Here is a 23640-nt window from a genome sequence, read left to right as displayed (position 1 = left end):
GGCGGCGGCGGCGATGTTGGGTTAGTTTCATGATTGAATTATGACTCTCATTTTTATCCACGTCATTTTCGGGGATGGCAAGAGCTGGCTGGTAGTGGGTGGTATCGTAACATCGTGTCGAGAAGGGAGGCCATCAATCAATCACCTCAAACCGAAGCGCGATCCGAAATTAGCGAGCGGCGCTGTCCGGCTTGGGTTCTCGACCGTTTGGGTGATCCTGATGAGCAACCACTGATTAGCAAACAAATCCTCACGAGATATATCCCCATCCCTACGAAAAGAATACAAGATAAACGTACTTCTCCAGTAGTAATGGCCCGTTCATGGCGTCGACGCGGCCGTACTTCTTGTTGCGGATCGAGATGTCGTAGAACTCCTCGTGGTCCTCGGACTGCATGAGCGCTGCCGTCTGTTGCAGCTCGTCCAGGTTCTGTTCCAGCATGAAGGCGTTCTCGAGCTTGCTGACGAAGTCTGTTAGGTGCTTGACGTCGAGCGCCATGGCGGCGACGCCGTTGGGGTTGATCTTCTTGACGTCGGGGTGGAGCGGAAGTGCCTAAGGGGGTCGGGTATTAGCTATTGACCACACCATGCTGCATAGGGAGGGGGTATGTATAGTGGAAGCGTTCTTACGAGGATCTTATTGGAAGCGTGGCTAAGGGCGTCGAAGTAGATGAGCTCTTTGATCTCGCGGGGTAAGCCGAGGAGGGTCGAGCTCATGATATTTTCGAGGAAGCGAGTCAAGGTTACCATGTAGTTGCTGGGTTCTTCAGGTGGTGTCGTCGCGGTCCTATTCTGCGTTAGCAAATCCGGCAATGGTCCCGGGCCGCCGAACTTACCAGTCGTAATCAGAGGTATCTACAAGGTCGTCTATCTTGGAATTCACGAGCTCAAAGATACGCTTCTCAGCTGTCTTCTTGTGGTTTCTGAACAACTCGGTTGCTTTCAAGGTGACTGGACCCCCTGCCGACGTGGAAGATCGGCCCTGAATCAACAGTTGCTCCAACTTTTGGCAGGCAGCCTCAAAGTGCTCGAGGTTGGTCAGGATCTGCACGATTTGCCCGAGATATTGCGAGTTCAGTCGTTCCACAAGGGTTTTGCAAACGATATCGGTGAGAAGCTCATCCAGCGTCTGGGCGAATGGTTAGCGAGGACCAAACCCAGGCTCTCTGAACACTATCTCCATACCTTTCTAAGCATTTCATCGACGACATTAGGGCGGTCAAAGTTCTCTTGGGTGAATTTGCGAAAATCTTGCTCATATTCCCTAATGTGCATGCAGCAGTGAGGGTACATCTTGGAGAACGGTAGGACGATGGGGAGTCTGCAACAAGTCGACGGTTAGAACCCGCAAATATTCTCCTGGGCATAGCTTTGGTAACATACGTGACCTCTTCTGGGGACATCTCGTCGTCGAATAGGATGGCAGAGTAAACCTGGCTGTAGTCGCTAGGGGTTTTGATGCTCATAGGCATGTAATCATCCGTTGAAACGGTCTTCAACGCTTGTCAGCTCTGTCCAAGGTCACCCCCATCAGTTGCCTCACCTCTTTGAAGACTGCCGCGAACCGATACTGCAGCAACTCCGCAAACTTGTGAAATAACACAAGCTGGAAATTGTTCACTAGAGATGCGGAATATCCCCAGCCCTGAATGTGTTGTCAGACACAGCGGCGGGTGTGACGCAACCGGATAACTCACCTCCATGGTTTGGATAAACAGGGCAATATCCTCCTTGATATGCTTGAGCAGCTCCTCATTATTTACGCCTTCCAACGACCTCGAGGTGATTCGGATAACGGCCTGACACATGGAATCCCAAAGCTCGTCAACCTGCTTAGCGTCAGTCGTTGTTCCTGATCCCGGATATCGTGAAATCTTACATCGAGCGTCGAACGAACTAACGGTGCCCGTTGCATGGTGGCCTTTTCAATGATTGCAAACCCAGCCACACTTTCCAGGAGGGCCTTGAGGCCCTCGTTGTCATTATTGGCAAACAGGTTCTCGGAGCTCGGCAAAATCAAGTCTTTCTGCTGCCTTCGAGTGGCTGCATACTCAACACGAAACCTGTCGACCTGCCCAAGCGCTTCGTGAATATGCAACGCTTCGTGCAACGGCGTAAAGTCGACCTGGAGCTCATCGTTGGAAAGAACGTCGAACTCGTCGTCCTCGTCAAAAACCAGTTCGATAGCCGAGTTCAGCTTGAAGCGGCTTAATAGTTCGTTCCCCTCCATCCGCTCCTTTTGCCTGGCCCTTCGCTGCTCCGTGTGATAGAAAGCCACCTCGCCTAGGAACTGCGACGATTCCCGGACGATGAACAACCAACTGTTCAAATCCGACATAACCGCCTCCGAAATTGCCTTCTGTGAAGCGGGAATTGACTTCTGGATCATATCGGCAAGCTTGTACTGAGTCGCGAACTTGTTTTGAATGATGGGTACCAAATACTCGTTTTGGAGGTCCTCCAGGGACTTGAGGGCGGCATAGTATTTTTTTTTCCGGATGAGGTCGTGGGCATTGTTGACAGCATGCAGAATCTTAAGCGACTCCTCAAGGGCGTCCGATACATCCGTGATGTTCTGACGCACCCCGCGCGTGTCCACCAGCCCCTGCTTCTGCTCAGCGAGCTTCTCCGTGCTCGCTTGAATGGACTGGTTGAGGTCCAGGATCTCGGCCGTCAGGGCCACAGTTCCCTCGCGCACTTTCTGCAGCTGGTTGACGGAGCTTAGGAATTCTTCGTGCTTGGTCAGGCCGATGCGCTCGATGTCTCCCTCGCGTTCCTCGGCGTAACGGGAAAGGCTCTGGACGAGGGACCCAATGCGGCTGCTTGCTGTTGCATCTTTAAGAACGGGAATCAACTGGTCGAGAAACTCGGAATCGGACGGCGCAAGGATGATCTGCGATATGGCGACGCTATCTGTAAGCAACGAGTATGGGGAACGAGGGGATACACTCTCGCCAACAACTTGATCGCATTACGAACCTGGGTGACCGCCGAGTCATAGTCGTCCCACGTTTGGGGTTTCCTCGGCATTTTGGATCGAGGGCATCAGGGCCTCTACCGCTTCCTAATTCGTAACTCTTCGGGAAATTGTCGAATCGTAAAGGATGATGTTCATAGCGCCCCCCTCAACTCCGCGTCACCAAGTGCTTCCTGGGGAGCGGTTAGTGGTCTGTGCGCCCGCCCCGCCGACTCCATGCTGCTTGTGACGCCGTGGGATTTGAGTTGAGCGGACCCGTTGCCAAGCACCGTCTTTCCGACGACATCGGTCGAGTCCCCGGTCTCCTACCTACGTGTGCATACAACTACCCGCTACCTATTCTCGACCAACCCGTGATGTGGTTTAAATTTGGCCTCTGTTTTGCTGCCCATGATCAAAGATCCCCAAACCAAAAACCCGTAAACCCATCCAGGATGTGAGGTCACCGTGGTCGCATAAAATACATGTAAACAAAGGGTTCAGTTGTTTACCCTCTCAGGTTTGCGACGGACAACTTATTTATGCTGCCGCCGATGCCGAACACATGGAACAACTTTGGGTCTTGAGCCATTTGGTACAGACTTCGAGCGGCTCCGTATCGATATTGGATATGATCGCTTCCACGCCAGAAATAGTTCAGGTATACAGCCCAAGCTCCCTTATGACGTGGGCTTTTTCGCAACCGTACAAATTAGAAGGACGATACCGATGTGGAACCGAAGTATAAATATGGCAATATATGTGATGAATAAATAAAAGGTCGAGTCGGGACGACGGAGGTCAGTTCTGTAGGCAAGTTCATTTCTGTTCTCTGGGCCTTCCAGTCTCTGCAGTCTCGCACTCCCGGCTACCTCCTTATCTCTCCGTGGTACTCGGGTGGTCTCTCTTCTTTCTTCTACCACACTTTTGCATTACAAGAGAAGTTTAAATCTCTTTCTAAACAACATTCTCGTCTCATCATAAATCCCGTGGTAACACCGAAATCGGGTCCCAAATCAAAGGAACACTTCCCTGATTCCATGGGTTTACGAACACTACCTATCATCCGATTTCCTAGTATTTACGGTCTACCTTAGTTCTCACCCTCCACCTTTTGTTCCCTTCCAAAGTGGTGCGGCCTTGCAAAGCTTAGACTCGCGGCAATCTCCAAAATCGCAGCTCTTGACTTGAAGTGACCCAGGTCCTGCCTTCCACTTCTAATTACTCCGTTCCTGCCTCAGGAACTCTAATATTCTTTACATCACGCTCCTTCCCGACTTTTGGTTGTTCCACCATCTCAGGATTTTAGAGAGTTTGCCAGCGACCCCAGTTTCTCCTTCCGCAAACCTCTTTTGGATCGCGCATCGGTCTCCTCTTTCCTTCACGAGACGCCCGCCTGCGAGAATTACCCTCACTTCTCTTCTCCTCTCGTCAGGTCCTACCTGATACCTAATCACATCATCGTCGACTTCCTCATACACGCGTGCTTCAAAAGCGCCGCCAAGAAGGCACACGGTGACGAGAACCAGCACGGCGACCATCACCATGGCGCATGTGCGGGATGCCTCGTTCAACCCGTCTTCTCCCCACTCATCGAGTGGTGGTGTCGATTCTTACAAATATGAGGGAACCCCGGATACCAAGCTCACCGTGTTCTCTCCTGATGAGAACCCGGCCAAATCTAACAGGCTGTTAACCACCCTCGGGCTTGACGGCCCTTCCAGCCACACTGCCCAATACCACCATGTCGGGCCCGAAGGCTTTGGCAATACAAGTTCAGCCACCGTTGAGAAGGATCCTTTCATCTCTAACACAACTAGTAAGGGAGAACAGAAGTTGTCACCTACCGCCTCGGCATTTCGCCCTCTTTCGGTTCCCCTCGTGGCCCATGGATCGCTCAATGCGTCGCCCGGAATGAATGCTGGTCTTGGTGTCAACCGTCAACTTTTCGCGCCCCAAGCTACAGCCAAATTCAGCTGCGATCTGGGAATCTCGCGCTGCCTTGTTCTCTACTCACCTTCTTTCCCGATCACCGTTACTGACGCTGAAGGATATCTCGCAGTAAGACGATTTTGGTCACTCTATATCAACTCATCGATGCGTCGCTAACAGCAGAAACAGAAGCTTGAGCGGCTTGGGTCACCTTGCCAGGGTAAACGCAACCTGGTCACCGCCGAGGGCCGGGTCTACCTTCATCTTCCTAACGTACGGGATGCCCGGAACATCCACGACAACGTACAACTTGGTTCTCCGCACTGGTGTGCCGAGTATATCGCCGCGGCCGAATTCCACAAGGTGAGACTTCTTCTCACTGCTTTGCAGAACCCAGGTTCATCTTGCTAACGAGTACCAGGCCTGTGGGCCGGTGGCTCAAATTGACCCGATCTGCGACGGAAAGATTCAGATCACTGCATTTGATGAAGGTGTCAATTTCGGCGCCGTTCACGTTGAAACTGTCGTCCATACTTTCTTGGAAACCCAGGGTGAGGTATTCGCGCTTCTGCGGCAAAGCGAGACGAACGACCAGACTTTCCGGGCTTCGGTTGAATTTTCAGACGCCGATATTGCCATCTCCGTTGTTCACAAGTTCAATAGGGCCACATTGGGTGTAAGATGCAATAATCCTCTTCGTTGAGTTACGCTAACCTCCATTCTCGCCGCAGGGGGTTCACCTGATTCTGACACTTTGTCAGTTGAACGGGGTGGCAACCATGTCTCGGCCGGTTGAGGGTTACAACCCTCCTTTCAATGATTCGCAAACCATCGATCACAACATTACAAGTGCCTTTCAAGGTATGGGTGCCTCAGAGAACCCCCAGCGACCAACTGGACTTCTCGCACCTGGCCGGTTCAATCAATCACCTGCCCGACTTCGTGCCCAGCCGCAGCAATACGCCGTGTATCCAGTTGTCTATCATGGTCTCCAGTCTGCCGCACCGGGCCGGCACATGCTTGACCAGACTCCGACACGCGGCCAGGGTGTTGCCCATATGGCGCCAATGACTCCTATTTCAGGAAACATGCCACTTATGACGCCACTGTTCAATACTACTCCTCCGGATACACCGATGGCAATGCACAGCGACTTCACCAGCCCGAGAGTCACGCAGCCGTATGGGCGTCAAGGTCTTGACACGCGCCGCCATACCGCCATGCGGGTCAACCGCACTCCATACTTCAATAACGCTGGTCATCACAACCACGTTGATGTCAACCGCATCCGAGACGGCATTGACGTCCGAACTACTGTATGTTTTCCCCCCATACTCACGTATTGCGCGGTAGCTCATACAAGTAGATCATGTTGCGAAATATCCCCAACAAAGTCGATCAGGCTATGTTAAAGCGTATTGTCGATGAGTCGAGCTGGGGCAAGTATGATTTCATGTACTTGCGCATTGATTTTGCCAACGACTGCAAGTCAGTATTAGCCTACTCTTCGCATCCATCCTACCTTATTGACGGTCCGTTTTTAGTGTTGGTTACGCCTTCATCAATTTCGTGGATGTAAGTCATCTATTCTGTCTGTCTAGCACCATAGTCGCTAACAATCGCCAGCCTTTGGACATAATTGATGTATGTTTGACCACTCCTTGAACCCCCACAGTCTTCCCAGGCTTGTATATCTGACTGCGATCAGTTCGTCAATGCCCGAGGCAACCAACGCTGGAATTGCTTCAAGAGCGACAAGGTCGCCGAGATCTCCTACGCGAGTACGTTCTCTAACGATTTCACTCGAGAAGTTTGGATTCCATGCTGACGCTTCGAAGCCATTCAAGGGAAAGATTGTCTGGTTCAGAAATTTCGTAACAGCTCCGTCATGCTGGAAGCGCCTCATTATCGACCCAAGGTGAGCCCCGTTCCTATTGTCGTGCCTTACACTTGGGCTAACAATTTCAGCTCTATTTTACCTGTAATGGGCCAAGGCCGGATCTGGCTGGCCAGGAGGAACCGTTCCCGGAGCCTGACAACCAGTCCAAAATGAAGCGCAGCTGCGAGAATGCTGAGCATGTCGGTGAGTAGTAGGCTTTGGCTTGGGTTTATGTACTTGACTAAATCATTGTTATTTTAGGGCTCTTCACGCCCAACGCTGGCCAGCATTTCCGTGATGAGCAGCGCCGCCGGCGTTCTCAGTACGACCGTGGCACCAGGCTTGCGGCCCTGGAGGAGTACGACTACGATGCTCACGCCCAGCAGCACGGATACTTCGGACAGCAGCAGTAGACGCCACGAGGGCGCTCCACGGGGAACGCCAACATCGCAGATCACAGGAGTTTTGGTGGGATGCCGAGACACGTTAATATTCACCCCGCGGAATAGCGCTGGCTTAGCTTGCTTTGCCATGTTTGAGAAGTCGACAGAGGTGGACACCATTTGCGTTGCAATTCATTTGCTGTCTTCAAGATACACTTTCTTTACAGATACGTTCACATTTTGGGCGGAAACGGAGGGAAAGCATGATATCGCAGCGTTACTTGGCTCCAGTTTCACGAAATAAACCAGAAAAAAAGAGTTCAGGGAAAGTGTGGGTAGGGGAAAGAGAGGGGAACGGCAGGTGAAGAAGCGGGACGACATTTGGGATTGGACTATGGGGTTCTTGAAGCCTTGGTAGTCTAGGAAAGGTCGTCCCATATCGCAGAGCCTGGTTTTTGAGCAGTCGGACGGCGGCTGAGTATGACCCGGACAATTATCCAGCATCGCTAAGATTCCCGGAGATAGCTTTTGGCCTCTCAATTAGCGTTACCTTTCCATCCTGTTGTCACTCGAGCTCGTCACGGAGAGTGATTTTATCAAAATGGCCATTGCAGGGAGTTCCAATGGGATTGTGAGAAGGATTAGAAAACAGGAAAACAGAATTAGAATGGATCTAGGTAAGAACCGACACGGGGCTCATTACGGTCAATACATTTAAGGTAAGTACCAGTGCGATTAGCTCGGGTCCTCGGGCAGCGCCGGTAAAGGCTTCCTAAGCCCGCCCAGCTGCGATGACCGGGCTCTCAACAACGGTGGCTTCCCCTCCTCTTGCACCTCTTGCCCCTTTTCTTCCTCTCCCCTTCGTGGCGGAGATGCGATTTCTTCTGTCATGCCGGGATTTATCTCAATGGAAGAGACCTCGGCATCTGCGTCCGATGCTGGCATTGTTGTCAATGCCGCAGACGCCGTGTGGCGTCGACGTGGGCGTGGGCGCGATGGCGTCCCGTATTCCTGTTCTTGTTCCTGTTCCTGCCCTGGTTCTTGCTCGGGGTCCTGGTCCTGGTCCGGGTCTTGCTTCTCATAGAAGCGCGGTTCGGGGCTGTGGTGGAGGTGGTTGAGGCGTGATGTTGCCGGCGTGCTTTCCCTGCTGTACTCGGATGGCGGGGTTAGGGGAAGGGTCTTGTCTCGGAAAGAAGCGGAGGACGACGTCGGGTAGAGGTGGCGCGGGAGGGCGGAGGTGGCGAGGTTGTTACCGTTGTTATTATTGTTGTTGTTGTTGCTGTAGTTTTGGGCGGCAGCTGCTCCGTTTGGTGGCTGGCCGTTAGGGCCCGGGTGTGGGGGCGATGAGCTGGGCATGGAGATGCCGGAGAGGGAGTCGGAGCGGGCGTAGCCGTAGCGGCGGTACGTGGTGCCGGTGGAGGCCGGGGGGAAATTGGGGAAGGAGGCGCTGTCGAGGGCGGCGAGGCCACCGCGGCTGAAGATGACGAGGACGAGGCAGGCGAGGAGGAGGACGCTTTGGAGAATGGCCATGCGCTTTTGGAAGACGACTTCGTCGGCAAGGATATTGAGGCGAGAGGTGAGGGCGACGATCTCGCCTTGGGATTGCTCACGCTGGGTTTCGAGGGCGAGTACGGTGCTCTGCCAGATCTGGTCGTACTGCGTGCGCACGTTGCGGAGCTCGGAGAGGACCGTCTTGTTGAGGGTGTCAAGGAAGGAGTCGACTCGCGTTATCTGCTTGCGCTCCATCTTGAGGAGCACTTCTTGCAGAAAACGGGACTGCTCTTCGATGTACTGGAGAGAGAGGGACGTGTTGGACTCGAGGAGTTGGAGACGTTTGGTCATGGTCTTGAAGAAAGATTCTTGTACGGTAGGGGAGGCAGACGCGGAGGAGACGGAGCTGGTCTTGTTGCGGGGGGTGGTTGTGGTGGTAGATGAGTTCTCCGCGGTGTCCCCCTTGCCATCCGACTGTTTCTGACCTGAGTTGCTGGCTGTATTATCGTTGGCCTGCGGTGGTGTTGAAGGGGCGCTGGAAGCGGCAGCACCCCCGGAATGCCCCTGGGAGACGGACGCTCCAGGAGATGCGGGCTCGGACGAGGACGAATTGCCTGGGCGGGACCGAGGTGCGTCGTCGACTGAGGGTGCCGATGGGCGCGGAGTCACCGAATCGGGGGCCGCGGCAGGTTTTTTGGGTGGTATAACCGAACCTGACTCGACAGGTGTGGGATCGGCCGTCGTTGGCGAACGTAGTTCGCACACTTGGAGTGAGAAATTCCCCTGGAAAAGAGGACGCCAGGGGCTAAGGCCCATTTCTATGGAGGCACGGGGAGCAATCTCCTCAGTCTCAACCACTGATGGATTTTCACTGTTTGTTGGCTCCTGCATTTGCTGCGGCTCCGCTGCAGGCTCTTGGGTTGACCCTTGAATCTGCTCCGGCTCGTCATCGTGGTTTGGCTCCTTCCACGTATCCAGCATACGGGTGCCATGGACGCGGAGCAGTGATACCGGGCAGTAGAACTCGTTGCCCCAGTGGCTCAGAAACTCGATGCGGAGGTACTTGGTGTAGATTTGAGGATGCTCGATCAAGAAAGCCTGCATGTCTCGCGCGTTACGGGCTTCAAAGGTGCCTAGGTCTACCCATTTGTCCAACTTCACGGGGTAGCGGTCACTGACGCTAACCCTGAACTTGCGAATCATGCTAGAGAAGAACTCGAAATTGGCTAGGACGACGGTATCGACAAGAATATCGTCGCTCAACTCGACGATGACGAACTTGTTTTTGGCGCGGCATTCTAGGAGCATGTACGAGTCCTTGTTCTCGACCAGGATAGCCTTGGCATTCTTAGCACGGGCGCTCGTCTTGAGGACCGTCGCGCCGGCATCGAAGGATGCGTAGGAGAATCTCTCCTTGCACGTTTTGCCGGCGTCCTTGCTCCGGTAGTACTGCGTCTTGCCGTCGTCGTAGAAGATTTGCTCTTCTTTCGCCGCCTCGTCCGTCTTTGGGGTAGCTTTGTCGGTGGACGACGTGATCTCAGACACCTTCTCGGCCAGGGCGTCAAAATCGAGCGCGATTTCCCCCTCTTCCCCAAAGCTGTCGACATCCCCGCTGTTCATGCTTGGGTCCCGTTCTCGGTGTTCGCGCTGCTTTTGGGATTTGATGTTGGCGGGATCCTGCCCCGACTTCCGCAACATCATCTCCTTCCACTCCTCGAACGACATGAAGGAGCTTGCGGCCAGCTCCTCCTGGGCGTCCTGCTCTTGTACCGTTTCATTGTCTTGGGTTGACCCTGGGGTCTCGGTGGCTGTCGTGGCAGTAGTCGTGACGGCGGGCTGGATTGTAGAGTCGTCGGGGGTGACGGCTGGGGTGGGACTCGTCCATGAGGTCCGCAGACATTGCTGTGGGAGGGTGTGGGTGATGTAGTTGATGGTTCTTGACTCGCATACCTCTGTGGCAGCCGGCGCGGTGGTCACGGCGGTCTCAGAGCCGGACCTGGAGCCATAGGCGGCGAGTACGTGGAGTCCTAGGACCACTAGCGCCGGCGTCAATGGTTTTGCCCAAATTACCGAGGCGCGCATTCTTTCCTCAGGCCGTTGCGTGAGGTCCCGGCCTGTCCATGGCGCTGTCGTGAAATAAAACAGTCGTCGGGGGCAGGTGGTTGGTTTTTCTGTGAAGGCTTTCTGTTTAGTCCAAGGGTCAACTGATTAGTTCCTTTGTCATTGGCGGCGGGAATGGGCGCCCTGCCAAAAGAGAAGGGGCCTGCAGCAGTGCAGCTGCAAGCTGGCATTCATCATTCAAGGGTTCCAGGGTGAGGTGGCTCTAGCGGCTAGAGAGGGTTAGAGGGTCTGGGTTAGGGTTTCATCAGTGAAACAATGCAGCAGCCAACTCGTCTCAACTCGGAAACCCGAGTCCAGCCAATGCTGGGCAAGTTCTCAATCTTCTCACAAAGAATTGATGAATCCATTCTATCGACACAATAGCCGAATTTCGAAACCCTCCAGTAGCCAAGAGCGACATCGGCAAACGCAGCGTGGCAGGCAATGCGCAATGGGAAGCGCGCCTATCGCCCAAAGATGTCGCGCACCGGAGCCTTTTCTGCCAGTCGCCATTCGGCATTGGTCGAGACCACCAATTCTATTTCAGGCTAAATGCCACCAGACGAGGCTGCTCTCTGTGAAGCGTGGGGCTGCCTGCCCCGCCATGCCGTGTACCTGAATGGCTTGGGATAATGACGAAGATGACCCCACGTCGGTTGAAAGGGGCACGAGGTCCCTCCCTCTTCTAATTATTTTCGTGAGGAATTCCTGTCTTGCTTGAATTGTTCCGTGGTGCCTCGCGTTCTTGTTGAATTTGTGTGATTTCCAAGCCTGAAGACTCCTTGATTGGACTTACCCCGCCATCTCGTCTCGCGGTTCACAAAGACAGCTCTCTCTCCTTCAAGTACACCCTCATCATCATGAGTGACGGACCCCTGTACCTGGGGTTCGACCTCTCGACCCAGCAGCTGAAGGGTGCGCCTCACCGAGCAAACCTATTACTCCTTGGGGTAAATTAACCTACTAACATTATCTTTGCCTACAGCAATTGTCGTACAGTCCGATCTCAACGTTGTCGCGGACGCCAAAGTCGACTTCGACCAAGACTTCGCTTCCAAGTACAAGGTCAAGAAGGGCGTGCTCGTCAATGAGGATGAGGGCGAGGTGTTTGCCCCCGTAGCCATGTGGCTAGAGTCCCTCGACCTAGTTCTGCAGCGGTTGCAGGAGAAGAAGACGCCCCTGAACCGGATTCGGGGCATCAGCGGCTCCTGCCAGCAACACGGCAGTGTCTACTGGGGTCGCCAGGCCGAGTCGCTGCTCGGTAGTCTGAAGTCGGACAGGCCGCTAGTCGACCAACTAAAGGAGGCATTCTCGCACCCGTACGCCCCGAATTGGCAGGACCACAGCACACAGCAGGAATGCGACCAGTTCGATGCGAAGCTGGGGTCTGCGGACCGTTTGGCTGAGGTTACGGGGAGTGCTGCGCATCATGTAAGTTGAGGGCACGGGATCATAGGGTACATACCTTCGAGAGAGGGACATTGGCTAACGGCCAAATAGCGCTTCACCGGCACACAGATAATGCGCCTCCGGCGAAAGCTCCCGGACATGTACGCCAACACATCCCGCATCTCCCTCGCCTCGTCCTTCCTCGCCTCCCTCTTCCTCGGCGCCGTGGCGCCCATGGACATCAGCGACGTCTGCGGCATGAACCTCTGGGACATCGCCGGCAACGACTGGTCCGAGCCGCTCCTCGAGCTCACGGCCGGCAAGGACGGCGTGGCAGACCTGCGCAGCAAGCTGGGCGAGGTCCGGAAAGACGGCGGCGGCAGCATGGGCCGGATCAGCAGCTACTTCACCTCGCGGTACAACTTCAGCCCCGACTGCGAGGTCGCGCCCTTCACGGGCGACAACCCGGCGACAATCCTGGCGCTGCCGCTCCGCCCGCTCGACGCCATCGTCAGCCTGGGCACCAGCACCACCTTCCTCATGAGCACCCCCGTCTACAAGCCGGACCCGAGCTACCACTTCTTCAACCACCCGACCACCCCGGGCCAGCACATGTTCATGCTGTGCTACAAGAACGGCGGCCTGGCCCGCGAGAAGGTGCGCGACGCGCTGCCCCCGTCTTCCGCCACAACCGACAACAACAACGACCCCTGGGCAACCTTCAACCAGCACGCGCTGGCGACCCCCCCACTCGACGTGCGCTCGGACTCGGACCGCGCCAAGCTCGGCCTGTACTTCTACCTGCCCGAGATCGTGCCCAACATCCGCGCGGGCACCTGGCGCTACACGTGCGACGCGGCCACGGGCGGCGCGCTGCGGGAGCAGGACCCGCCCGGCTGGGCGCCCGAGACGGACGCCCGCGTCATCGTCGAGTCCCAGGCCCTGTCCATGCGCCTGCGCAGCCAGAACCTGGTCAGCCCGCCCGGCGGCGGCGGTGGCCAGCTGCCCGCGCAGCCGCGCCGCATCTACCTGGTCGGCGGCGGGTCGCACAACCCGGCCATCGCGCGCATCGTGGGCGACGTGCTGGGCGGGGCGGATGGCGTGTACAAGCTGGACGTGGGCGGCAATGCCTGCGCGCTGGGCGGCGCGTACAAGGCCGTGTGGGCGTTTGAGCGGGCCGAGGGCGAGACGTTTGATGAGCTGATTGGGAAGCGCTGGAAGGAGGAGGGGGCGATTCAGAAGGTGGATGATGGGTATCGCGATGGGGTGTTCCAGAAGTATGGGAATGTGCTGGCGGCGTTTGAGGAGATGGAGGAGAGGATTTTGAAGGTGGCGAAGAATACCTGAGCTGAGGTACCGGGGCGATGAGTGAGAAGCTGTGGGAATGAATAGCATTGCTTTTGTCCTTGGTTCTGAGGATGATCTGGTGATTGAGGGTTGGGGGTAGATTCAAACACATATTATCCATTAAATGCATTGTTGGTGTTATATGGTGCTGGGCCTGACCAAGAATTTGTGTGCGAGCTGGTTGAACTGTTACATCGCCGCGTTTGTCGGCCTTCTCCTCCCCCTTTTTGCAAAACAGTGGTGACTTTTTGCCCATGGTCGGAGGAACTCGGGCCAAGACGAGAGGGATTGCCAAGCAACCGTAGGTGTGTTGCATCTCGCTCCGACGTCATCCTCCTACTGCAGAAGCAAGCAGCTTCACCAAACCATCCCGACCCTCCCCTTCAGCACACCCGGCCCGACCAATGCGGGACGGAAGCCAAAATGAGTGGTAGGCAGCATCGTCCCCAACATCTGCAGTGAGACTGGTGTAACTGACCCCCGCGGAACTACATCCAGCACGGCACCCCCCGCTCGCCCACCTAACCGGGGTGAGCTGAATCTCGGGCCCGTGTCGTATCTGGACTGCGCCGTCTTCTGCCTCTTCTTAGCGCCCCAGCTCATCTGGCGAGCCGGCTTTTTCGAGACGGCGTGGTGCGTTCTGCAGGCGTTACCGTTCCTCCGTAAGTCCCCGGCGGCAGACATGTCGTGGTACCACCACCGACCTCCGGTCTCGTAACGCATGCTGACTGGTCGAAAGTGGCGGGGCTGCCTGTTGCGCTCATCCGGGACCGGTACCTGGCCCGTCGTGAGAAGCAGAGCGGTTTCCAGAGGAGGGCGTCGCTGTTTGAGGACGGCGTGGTCCGCTGTGTGCGGTACGCTTTCGGAAATATTCCGCCGAGGATAGGACGGGTGTTCTTTGCGAGGGAGGTGTCGCTTCCGTTTCTTTGGTTCCGGTTGCTCCGCCATGGCTATCTAGGGTCTCCGATTCATTGGTGGGAGCATCGCGAGGTAGCTGCCGCGCATCTGTTTCCCGGTCCTTCACGCTGACCAGCTTGTAGCGCGGGCTTCGTGGCATTTGGATGAGCAAGAATCCAGAAGTAAAGCCTGACTTTGTCCTCTATTACGCCCATGGTAAGGAGTACGGCAGCGCAGGTTTCCTCAAGCTAACACAGATTCAGGAGGAGGCTTCTCGATGGGTTCGTCGTACTTCTATCTCGAGTATCTCTTGACATGGCTGTCGGTTCTGGGTCCGGCAGGATACAAGAACCCGGCGATTTTCGCATTGGAGTACACACTCGTCCCTGATGCTTCGTTCCCCACGCAAGTCGAGGAGACACTGCAAGGTTACGAGCACGTCCTAGCGGTGGCGCAGGATCCGTCCATCGTATGTGTAAGCGGCGATTCTGCAGGTGCAACGCTTATTCTGTGTTTGCTGCTCCGCTTGGGTGACAACCGGGCAAATGGCAGCGGAAAGAAGCAGCTGCCCGCCAAACCTGCACTTGCTGTGTTAATATCGCCCTGGGCGACGCTGGTCTCGACTCGGCATAAGAATACTGCGAGCGACTACTTGGACGCGCAGCAGCTCTGTCGATATGGCACACATTTCGCGGGCAACCGAATCCCCGCGACAGACCCGTTAGTGTCACCGGGCTGTTGCAAGGATATTCTGTGGTGGGAGAGATCTAGTCCGACCCAAGGTATCGTCATCACGTATGGCACGGAGGAGGTGCTTGCACCTGACATTGAGGGTCTCATCAACACGCTCCGAGAAGCCGAAGTTGCCGTGAAGAGCAACGTAGATATCGGGGGCATCCATGCCTGGCCTGTTGCCTCGCTGTTTCTTTCTGGCGACCGCGACGACCGGCTGGACGGAATATTGACTATGACGAATGAAATTAGACAACGGATCCCATAACGGTGGTTCATGAATGCAAAAGAATGAGTTGGGTGCCCTCAGATTAGATCAAGTAAATTTATGCCAGCATTGACATGTCAGCGAAGATGACCCCAGAGGCAAGACTCGGTTTCTTCAACGCTGTGTTCTCGTCTTTGGCTTTTTGTGTTGCTCAAAAAATGTCATCACGGGGCAGCAAATGTAATATATTGGGCAAGGGGTAAAGACAATGGGTTTGTTTACCTGCGAAAATTGTTGGCGTCTCGATGGTGTTGCCTCGAGGACAAATTCGCCGACTGTCGCGACGGTGGGTTTTGAGTGGTGTGGACGGGCATGAGGATCAGCCGCAAATGACAAATGAAAACACCAACCCGTGGGCTCGAAACAGCTAGATTGAGTTTGACTAAGCCGACCTTGCCTAACCAGGTAACTCATCATCACCCCAGGCCTCACAACCCTTTCTGCCTTTCCACGACTTTCTAAACGTTCAACATCATAACATTAACGTTGGCACCACAACTCTTTTTGTGGACACTCCATAGACTCCGTTGGCAGTTCTACTCATGTGTTAGCTAACTCCGCCACCCCAGGCCAGCACTGTGCTTGCAACCTACCTTATCGCAGAACCAGCCCTTCGGACAACCACTGCACTTCAAGGGGGCCTTTCCAGTGTCCTGCTTTGACTTACCGCAGGCATCTGTTCAGATATGTTAGATCATTATTGTCACTCTAGGTATACGGGGGGGCAGTTTACGGCTGGAGCTGCTTTACCAGCCCGCTCAGGAGCGGCCGTGAGGAAGGGAGAGAGGGAACAGGAGAGGGCGGTTTTCACGTACGGCAACTTGGCTCGTAACTGCGTGGAGTTCCGGGCGAGTAATTGTCCAGGGCGGCGAGAAACTGCCTTTTACCCGGACCTCGAAACCCTGTATCAGCAAAGGCGACTGTGAAGTTCTCGTTGCATTGAACCTCGGAAGCGAGCTGACGGAGATGTTGAAGGTCGTGGTCTCTGATTTCGCGCCGGTCCCCATCAGGAGTGCACCCAGAATGATGACCTTATACTTGGCTTCGTGCTCGTTCCAGGAGTTGTCGGTAGCAGCCGCGAGGGCCCGGTACTTGCCGATGAGTTTGTCACCAAGGCCAGCGTCGAGCTTTTGGCGGACACTCTCCAATGCGGATTTGTCAAGAATGTTAACCCCGTCGGCCATGAGACCAGCGTATCCGAAGGAGCAGAGGGCCTCGGACTCGGGTCCATCTTCATCGCCGGCGATTTCCTGAGCGAGCTCGTACGCGCGGTCTTGGTCGTTATCGGCCTTGAAGAGGCCTGGAAGGCTGACAGTGCCTTCCCAACATGCAACTGGAGATTAAAATTATAGGTAGGCACGAATGGCTTACAGTGACCCCAGCGGCCCATTTTGGGTGATTCTTGCTTTCCGGTTGTCTAGAATCGAAAGTTTGAAGGGTCGCGGCCGCCTGTTCTCAGACGACTTCGGATGGGTTGAGTTGTTGAAAGAAGCAGCTCATCGGTCTTGGGAGTTCCCGTGCCCAGGTCGGAAGAACTTGAAGAGCAGCGGGGTCTTCCCTGGCTTGGAGCTGGCAGGCAAGAGCGACCCAACTCTTGGGGCAACCTTGGAACAACGGAAGGAACACGGGCAGATGCACCGACAGTCTCCAGGCAGATGAGGTAGGCGCCAGGCACATTCATTCTTACAGATGTGGAAGTCGTGGCCTTCTGCCCACTTGAACGGAAGGAGCTTGAACTGGGATGCTGGGCAACTGTCATGGTAGTGAAGCAATAGAAACTTTTCAAATAGAGGGGAAGTCCCGGTCATGACGGTGTGGATGACCGAGAAGGTTCGTAAGATACCTACACATGAGGTAGAAAACGGGTCGATATATCTGATTTGTTACCACTCACTAGTGTGCAATGTAGAATCAATTTGTTGTGGCTTCTAGGCCGGCGCTTGGAAGCATCAAGAAGCAGCTTCAAGGGAGAGCCACCCCTTCGGCTGCCCGATCAATCATGGACGACTGGTGCGTGCGTGTTGGCGTATCACGGCTAGTAGGCTAGAGTTTAAACAATAGCATCGAGTGTACACAGTACAAGCCAGACTTCCGTCACTGGCTGTTGTGATACGTGATGTGGTGCCCTTTCCACAATTTACGGCACAGCAGACCCGTCGTACTTCTGCCAAGTTCAGTGCATCCCGTGGTTAGATACGTCTAAATATGTCAGCATATTCTTTCGGCTGTGCCGCTAGAATGCTTATGGGAGAGGTTGGAGAGACTGATGACCTGACAGCGATATCATTGAAGTTGTTGGCCTCGCTGGTAATGAATGCCAAGCGGCGAACTGCAATGCGTGGATGTTTGTGAAACGGCTTAAACGGGCACTCATCCCAGCATTCCGGCCAAGTAATGATGCCGATCCCAGCCTGATTGTAGGTTGGCGTCGTTTTATTTTTCTTTTGGCCACTTGGAGTTCTCCCTGCTCATCAATGCCCCACATTCAAACCTTACCCCTCCATTTCGCCCCTCCCAGATTGAAGCTCGCTGTCGCCTTTGTGGCCCAGCCACAGCGAGCTACGACCTTATTAACTCGCCCTACTTGAAGCTCCAACCACCCCGCTCCTACACTCGTTCGTTTGCAAACGCGACTCTGCGCCCCACCCAAAGGGACCAAGAAGCGAACACCAAGACCACGGCAGCCTATCATAAAGCAGGTCCGTGAGACAGTCACGTTCTTTGTCCCAAGTATCTTTTTTTTTTTTTTTTTGTTTTAGTTGGTCCTTTTCCGGCGAGCTGAAGTCATGTCTGGTGACGACACTTATGCGCCAAAGAGCCCCGATCTGTCTTCCTTCCACTCGGGCCCCACACCCCCGTCGGAACCTGCAGAAACCCAGCTGTTTTTATCGCAGCAATCCCAGCCAAACTTTTTGCACCTGCAGTCTCCTGCAAGTGCTTCTTTTGCGAACTCCCACCACCCACACAACAGTCAAGTCCCTCAAACCCGGCAATACCAGCTTGCGACGCCACCCCAGGCAGTCGCACAGGCACGCCCTACACACAATCCAAACGGAAGCCAAACAGCATCATTTGGCGTTGGTGCAGGACAACACTCCCCCTCGCAGCAGCACGAATACTATTCGCCTCGCGCAGCAAGCTATCCCACCTCTGGATATTTGCGAGCCTAATACCGGATACCAGGCAGGAACACCAGCTCCTCGGCCACAACAACACCCGTCGACATTTTACCAACCGCCTTACCGTGATAGCTTCCAGTACCAGCATTACCAACATCCCCATCAACTCCCGCACGAGCTCATTGCTGCCCAAGCCCAGGCGCACCATCCCTACGGTTACTCGGCATCAGGCGGCGCAGAGACACAACAACCTCCACGAATCGGTCGACGCGATGCCTCCTCGGAGAGCGGCCGCGGCCGCGGCAGCAGCCGCCGTCGCCGCCCAGACGGCGTCCGACACAGCCGGGGACGAGTCCCTGAGCCCCCCGCCATCGGTAGGCGCGTCCGCGTCCGCGTCGGCGGCGGCATCGGTGGTGGTAGCGGCGGCCCCGTCCATCGAGGCGGCCACGGTCAAGACCAAGTTCCCGACGGCACGGATCAAGCGCATCATGCAGGCGGACGAGGAGGTTGGCAAGGTGGCGCAGCAGACGCCCATCGCGGTGGGCAAGGCGCTGGAGCTGTTCATGATGGCACTGGTGACTAAGAGCGCCGACGTGGCGCGGCAGCGCAACTCCAAGCGGGTGTCGGCGCAGATGCTCAAGCACGTGGTCGAGGGCGACGATCAGTGGGACTTCTTGAGGGACATCGTCGGTAAGGTGGACGGTGACGAGAAAGGTGGCAGGGGCGCGAGCTCAGAGTCCAGGGCGGGCGGGGGAAACCGGAGAATAGTGATACTGATGAGGAAATGGGCAGTGGCGGCGGTGAGGCGGCAACTGCTGCTACTGCTGCTGCTGGGGTGAAAAAGAAGAGGGGTGGTGGGAGGAAGAAGAAGGGCCAGTAAGGGGCTCAGGGTTGGGGTTGAGGAGCAGGGGCTTGGTGTCGTGTCCCATGGTCTCCATGGTTGAGGCTAGCTTGGGGAGCGGGCAACTGAGGAACGAGGAATGAATGGTCGGGCAAATGATATTCACGGGCGGGGAATGGGCGTTGGGATGGGGCATTGTATAAGCGATATTTAAATGGTGTTTGGTAGTGGGCAATTCGTGCCACCGGGCGGCGTGCTGGAATTACTTGCCGTAGATTTCGAACTCGATAGATCGCAACGGACAAGTAGGTTGCTTGGCTTCTCAACTGTGTCAAAGGAGCTGCGGGGTTTGACCCGATGTACATACTCGGCGTTTTGGTGCCGGATGATCCATGTTAGTTATCTGGCGGTGTGCGACTCACCTCGCGAGCCTTGCCCTCGAGCAGATAAGGCGATAAGTTCGACGTCTCTCTTTCGTCTCGAATAGTCAAAAAGAGATCCATTGATGCTATCGGAAGTGCAGCTGGCAGCAAGGTATCTATCTACCTGCCTACCTGAGGTAGGTTGCTTCGGTTAGTACGGTGCTGCAGCGAGGCGAGACCTGCGTGGGATGCAGGCAAGCAATAGGTGAGTGCTGCAGCGGGAGGTTCCGGGAGTTTTCGCCACCTCCACTGTTAGGTTCCATGCTGCCCGAGGAGAGTCAATTGTGGTCAGCCTTACCGCCAGTATGGATGGCTTTATTGAACCGGTAAGAAAAGGCGATGCGGCCTATCCCAAACGATGTAGCTGTGCGACTCGGTTTCAATGCCCGCAAACCTCCGTACTGTGTAAGGAAGCGGTTCGCGAATGGGAGGTTGAATCGGGGAGGGGTGAGCAATGCACACCCCCGGACCAACGCAGCCACGCAGCCCCAGCTGCCCGCACGAGGGCCTGCAGCACCGGGGCGGACAGGGCAACCCAGCCTGCTCCCCAGCGCCCCAAGAATTTACCCCGGTTTCCCACCCTTCTTGCCCTGCCCTCCCCCATGTCTTTCCCTGCTCCGTCCCTTTTTCAGATTACCCTCGCTCGTGCGGATTTCCAGCAACCCTTACATATGCTTAGGCCAAGAGGCACGGAAAGGTACACATGCGACCTGCCGATCCGCTCCCTCTCCATGCCAGCGCGACACCGTCATGGCCGGTTGAGCTGATGGGGCTTGCGCGGCACCGTCCATAATGCCAGCTCGGGGTCGTTCCCCGGCTCCCAGCCTTCCACCTGTCCTTGATGAGGCTACTGTTCCCTTTTCCGACCTTTTCAAGAGCGGCTTCGATCCTGCAGCCATCGATGCTGCGACCCAGCTCGCCGATCGAAGCATCTTTGTGGCCTCCAACGGGAGCCGCTATCGCATCGAGAAAATCCCAGATCAGACCCCCGTCGAAGGTCGCGTGACTACCTTGACTCCGGTTTCTGCTGCCGCTGCTGTTGCACGACCAGCCTCTCTATACGCGTCAGGTTCTACCCTTTCAGGGTCGCCAGCTTCTCTCCCGCCGCCGCAATTACACGTACACGCCCCTCCTGGGACCGGCCTGGGTTGGGGACGGTCTCCGTCCAATGCTAGCTCGTACTCGCGCTCCTCCGGCGCACCCTCAACTCGATCTGGGTATGCCGGGGCCGCTTTCCCTGCGCCAGAGCCAAGAGCGTCGATCCACGAAGTTTCGAATACGATGGCGCAACTCAGCATCAACGGCTTCGGCGCAAGGCCGTTGTACGGAATGTCGGACGGCGGAGTGCAAGCGGCTGAGACCCTTACGGATCCCGACCTCGCCCCCAGAGCACCGATGATACCAGGGAGCCCTGGGCGGGAGATGGCCTCACCGAGGGCGTCATATGCCCATCACGAACAGCCATCACATTATCAGGCCGCGTCCTGGGGGCCGCACGACTACCCCAGCCCAGGCGCCGCGCCGCAATATTGGACGAATGTCAACTATGCTAGTTACACAACGCAAACATATGCACACCTTCAGAGTTCGCGACAAAACGCAACAGCAACGACGGGGCTCCCGTCGCTCCTAGAAGACGCCACACCCTTGCCGCCTCCTCCACATCGAGCTTCCGACCCGACCTCAACTTTTTCGTCAGGATCACCAGACAAGGAAGCGTGGGATGGGCAAGGGGTTGGGACTGGGTACCCCTATCATCCGCTCCACCCTTCGATATCAGCGCCATCGTTCGTCGGACGGAAACCGACTTATGTGAATACGGGACCGGGCGATATCGATACTCTGACCCCCGTGGTTGTGCATGATCATGCGCAATCTACCGCGAGTGACGGGGCAAGTACGGGGCGGGATAATGTCTTGCCAGGGGAGGATATGCTGTTTGATGGGTGAGCGAACCCCCCTCAATTGGGGCGTACCGATCGGAGTTCTAATTGATTTTTACGTAGACCCGTCAAAAGTACTCAGACCCTCACATCGCCAGTCTTCCGAGACGGGGTGCTGAAGGTGTTTCGAAGCGCCCTCACGAACGATCTTAGATTCCATTGCAAGGTCGATTACGAATCTGAGACATATTGGAGTACGGGTTCCACACTGTTCCTCTCTCGCTAGTGCTACTAACGCCCATGTGCAGTGAAAGCAAGCAATGCGCAACTCATCCCCGCATACGCATACGATCAGCGCTTGCCCAATGTCGTGTACATTCGCGATAAGGAAAACGACAATGTCAATGGGTATACGCAGGGAAATAGCAGGCCAAGTGGCATCTATCAGTTCTCGAGCTTGAAAGGTACAGCATAACGCACACGGCTCACTCATCAAGGAAGTTCCCATACTAACTCGCAGCGTTCTAGAACTCTTTGACTTCCAGGCTAAACTTACGGGCGAAAAGGTCGTCCTGGACATCGGCAGCGTCCGCATGGTAACGATTAGCAAAGCCAGCAGCCGGTCGAGCACCCAGTTTTCAAGTGCACGGTTGCAGATTTGGCACGAACCAGAAGGCCGGCGAACAGCGCAATCGGATGTCGCGTCGTTCGTCACAGCTGGCACCGCACTATCGGGGCCTTTGAGGGAGAGGCTTGTGGCAAGCTCTTCGAGGCTGATGTTGTATTTGGGACGGTCGGGGGGGTATATTACCGTTTTTAGTACGTTTGCGCAATCACGGGGCATCGCGGGCGACAGTTGTGCTGACTTGGAGACAGTCACGGATGATCTTGAGATCAAAGCCGAAGGGCAAACCCTAGTGAAACTGAAACCGAAAAAAGGGTCAACGCCGTTCTCAAGGAAGGCGTCGCGTTGGCCGTTTGTGAAAGGTTCGTTTCTCGAAATATTGTCTCGTGTCTGGACCCCCTTGTTGACGGGCAGCAGCGCACCTAGAACCAAACCAAGGATCCGAGCCCGCAGGATTTGATATCCACGGCAAATCCGTTGAGGTGGACGTCGGGTCGGATTACGACTCGTACAAGACGTTTGAGATTGAGTTTGAGAACTCGCCGAGTTTGTGCTCCCTGCCTTCGATTTGCAGCCGGTTCGGGGTTCTAACAACATTCCACTAGGCCAAGACAACTTCCTGCGCAAATGGGAGGAAGTGATCCGGGAGCGAAGAAGCCAGCGTGCGCGGCTCAACCACATACAGGAGGATATGGAAGCGGCGGTGTTTACGGGGCGTCAGGCACGGGGCGTTTTTATGTGAACTGCGATATGGAAGAGTTGTTCTGTAGATATCGAACCATATATGGGGTTCTTGGTAGGGGCCATGCGAGCGTAATCAAAAAAGGAACATTCAATCAATTTTTTTTTTTTTTTGGTTGTCGCTCTCGGTCGCTGGGGGGGCGGCGCGGTAGGTTGCAGACGGGAGCAGGATCGAGGGCCGGCAGCTGAACCGTGGGAGCCGTGCGTGCCGCGCTTGCAGATAAGCGGTTGCAGAGAACCGCGGCGCAGTCAGCCCAGGCTCCGAATATTGAATCGGCTTGCAGCTTTCCCTTGCGCGGTAGTGGAACGTTTGTCCATGCGGCAACCGAGTCTTGCTTTACCGGTGATGAAACTGGCGCACTCGAGGGTATGTCTATTGTTGCCTTGCTCGTCTTTCTCGTCGTCCGAGCGCAATGTGGTCGGTAGTGTGATGAATGGAACGCAATGTCGGCACTGTCAAAAGTGAGCACGCGAGCAGAAACAGGGGGTGGGGAGTAATCTTGGCAACGTCGTTTTGAGGCCCCGCCCTCCTGAGCTAAAAGTGTGACAGGGGTTGGGAAGCCACGAGGCAGCAGCCTTGGAATCTCGATGAACTTCTTCTCCCCCGACTCGAGTTCGAAGAATCACCACACTTT

At 55.5% G+C, this 23640-nt stretch overlaps 8 protein-coding genes across 8 annotated transcripts; 5 read left to right on the top strand and 3 right to left on the bottom strand.

Moving 5' to 3' along the window:
- Window positions 1–141: 141 nt before the first annotated feature.
- CHGG_03368 (uncharacterized protein) lies at window positions 142–3030 on the bottom strand (the record flags this gene model as incomplete). The annotated part of the gene is made up of 9 exons (XM_001229883.1): window positions 142–271; window positions 345–553; window positions 631–787; window positions 837–1129; window positions 1186–1321; window positions 1384–1493; window positions 1698–1829; window positions 1880–2893; window positions 2980–3030. 9 exons carry the CDS (start codon window positions 3028–3030, stop codon window positions 142–144), a joined length of 2232 nt encoding a protein of 743 aa, XP_001229884.1.
- A 1471-nt stretch (window positions 3031–4501) lies between these two features.
- Window positions 4502–7180, top strand: CHGG_03367 (uncharacterized protein; the record flags this gene model as incomplete). The annotated part of the gene is made up of 8 exons (XM_001229882.1): window positions 4502–5017; window positions 5108–5251; window positions 5310–5564; window positions 5650–6204; window positions 6255–6463; window positions 6597–6806; window positions 6883–6971; window positions 7029–7180. The coding sequence occupies 8 exons, from the start codon at window positions 4502–4504 to the stop codon at window positions 7178–7180; spliced, it is 2130 nt and encodes a 709-aa protein (XP_001229883.1).
- Window positions 7181–7885: 705 nt separating this feature from the next.
- On the bottom strand, window positions 7886–10723 carry CHGG_03366 (uncharacterized protein; the record flags this gene model as incomplete). Its single annotated transcript, XM_001229881.1, has 1 exon — window positions 7886–10723. The coding sequence occupies one exon, from the start codon at window positions 10721–10723 to the stop codon at window positions 7886–7888; it is 2838 nt and encodes a 945-aa protein (XP_001229882.1).
- Window positions 10724–11601: 878 nt separating this feature from the next.
- CHGG_03365 (uncharacterized protein) lies at window positions 11602–13477 on the top strand (the record flags this gene model as incomplete). Its single annotated transcript, XM_001229880.1, has 3 exons — window positions 11602–11656; window positions 11727–12172; window positions 12260–13477. 3 exons carry the CDS (start codon window positions 11602–11604, stop codon window positions 13475–13477), a joined length of 1719 nt encoding a protein of 572 aa, XP_001229881.1.
- A 423-nt stretch (window positions 13478–13900) lies between these two features.
- CHGG_03364 (uncharacterized protein) lies at window positions 13901–15374 on the top strand (the record flags this gene model as incomplete). Its single annotated transcript, XM_001229879.1, has 3 exons — window positions 13901–13907; window positions 14068–14139; window positions 14596–15374. 3 exons carry the CDS (start codon window positions 13901–13903, stop codon window positions 15372–15374), a joined length of 858 nt encoding a protein of 285 aa, XP_001229880.1.
- A 428-nt stretch (window positions 15375–15802) lies between these two features.
- CHGG_03363 (uncharacterized protein) lies at window positions 15803–17182 on the bottom strand (the record flags this gene model as incomplete). Its single annotated transcript, XM_001229878.1, has 4 exons — window positions 15803–15832; window positions 15968–16027; window positions 16190–16707; window positions 17062–17182. The coding sequence occupies 4 exons, from the start codon at window positions 17180–17182 to the stop codon at window positions 15803–15805; spliced, it is 729 nt and encodes a 242-aa protein (XP_001229879.1).
- A 1583-nt stretch (window positions 17183–18765) lies between these two features.
- On the top strand, window positions 18766–19477 carry CHGG_03362 (uncharacterized protein; the record flags this gene model as incomplete). Its single annotated transcript, XM_001229877.1, has 2 exons — window positions 18766–19183; window positions 19338–19477. 2 exons carry the CDS (start codon window positions 18766–18768, stop codon window positions 19475–19477), a joined length of 558 nt encoding a protein of 185 aa, XP_001229878.1.
- A 1071-nt stretch (window positions 19478–20548) lies between these two features.
- Window positions 20549–23431, top strand: CHGG_03361 (uncharacterized protein; the record flags this gene model as incomplete). Its single annotated transcript, XM_001229876.1, has 5 exons — window positions 20549–21653; window positions 21948–22103; window positions 22168–22458; window positions 22679–22810; window positions 23226–23431. 5 exons carry the CDS (start codon window positions 20549–20551, stop codon window positions 23429–23431), a joined length of 1890 nt encoding a protein of 629 aa, XP_001229877.1.
- Window positions 23432–23640: the final 209 nt, after the last annotated feature.

This window comes from Chaetomium globosum, genomic scaffold (assembly GCF_000143365.1).
Source record: "Chaetomium globosum CBS 148.51 scaffold_2 genomic scaffold, whole genome shotgun sequence".
Taxonomy (NCBI): Eukaryota; Fungi; Ascomycota; class Sordariomycetes; order Sordariales; family Chaetomiaceae; genus Chaetomium; species Chaetomium globosum.
The sequence above is the reverse complement of the archived record's forward strand: the minus strand, read 5'-3'. Positions and strand labels throughout refer to the sequence as shown.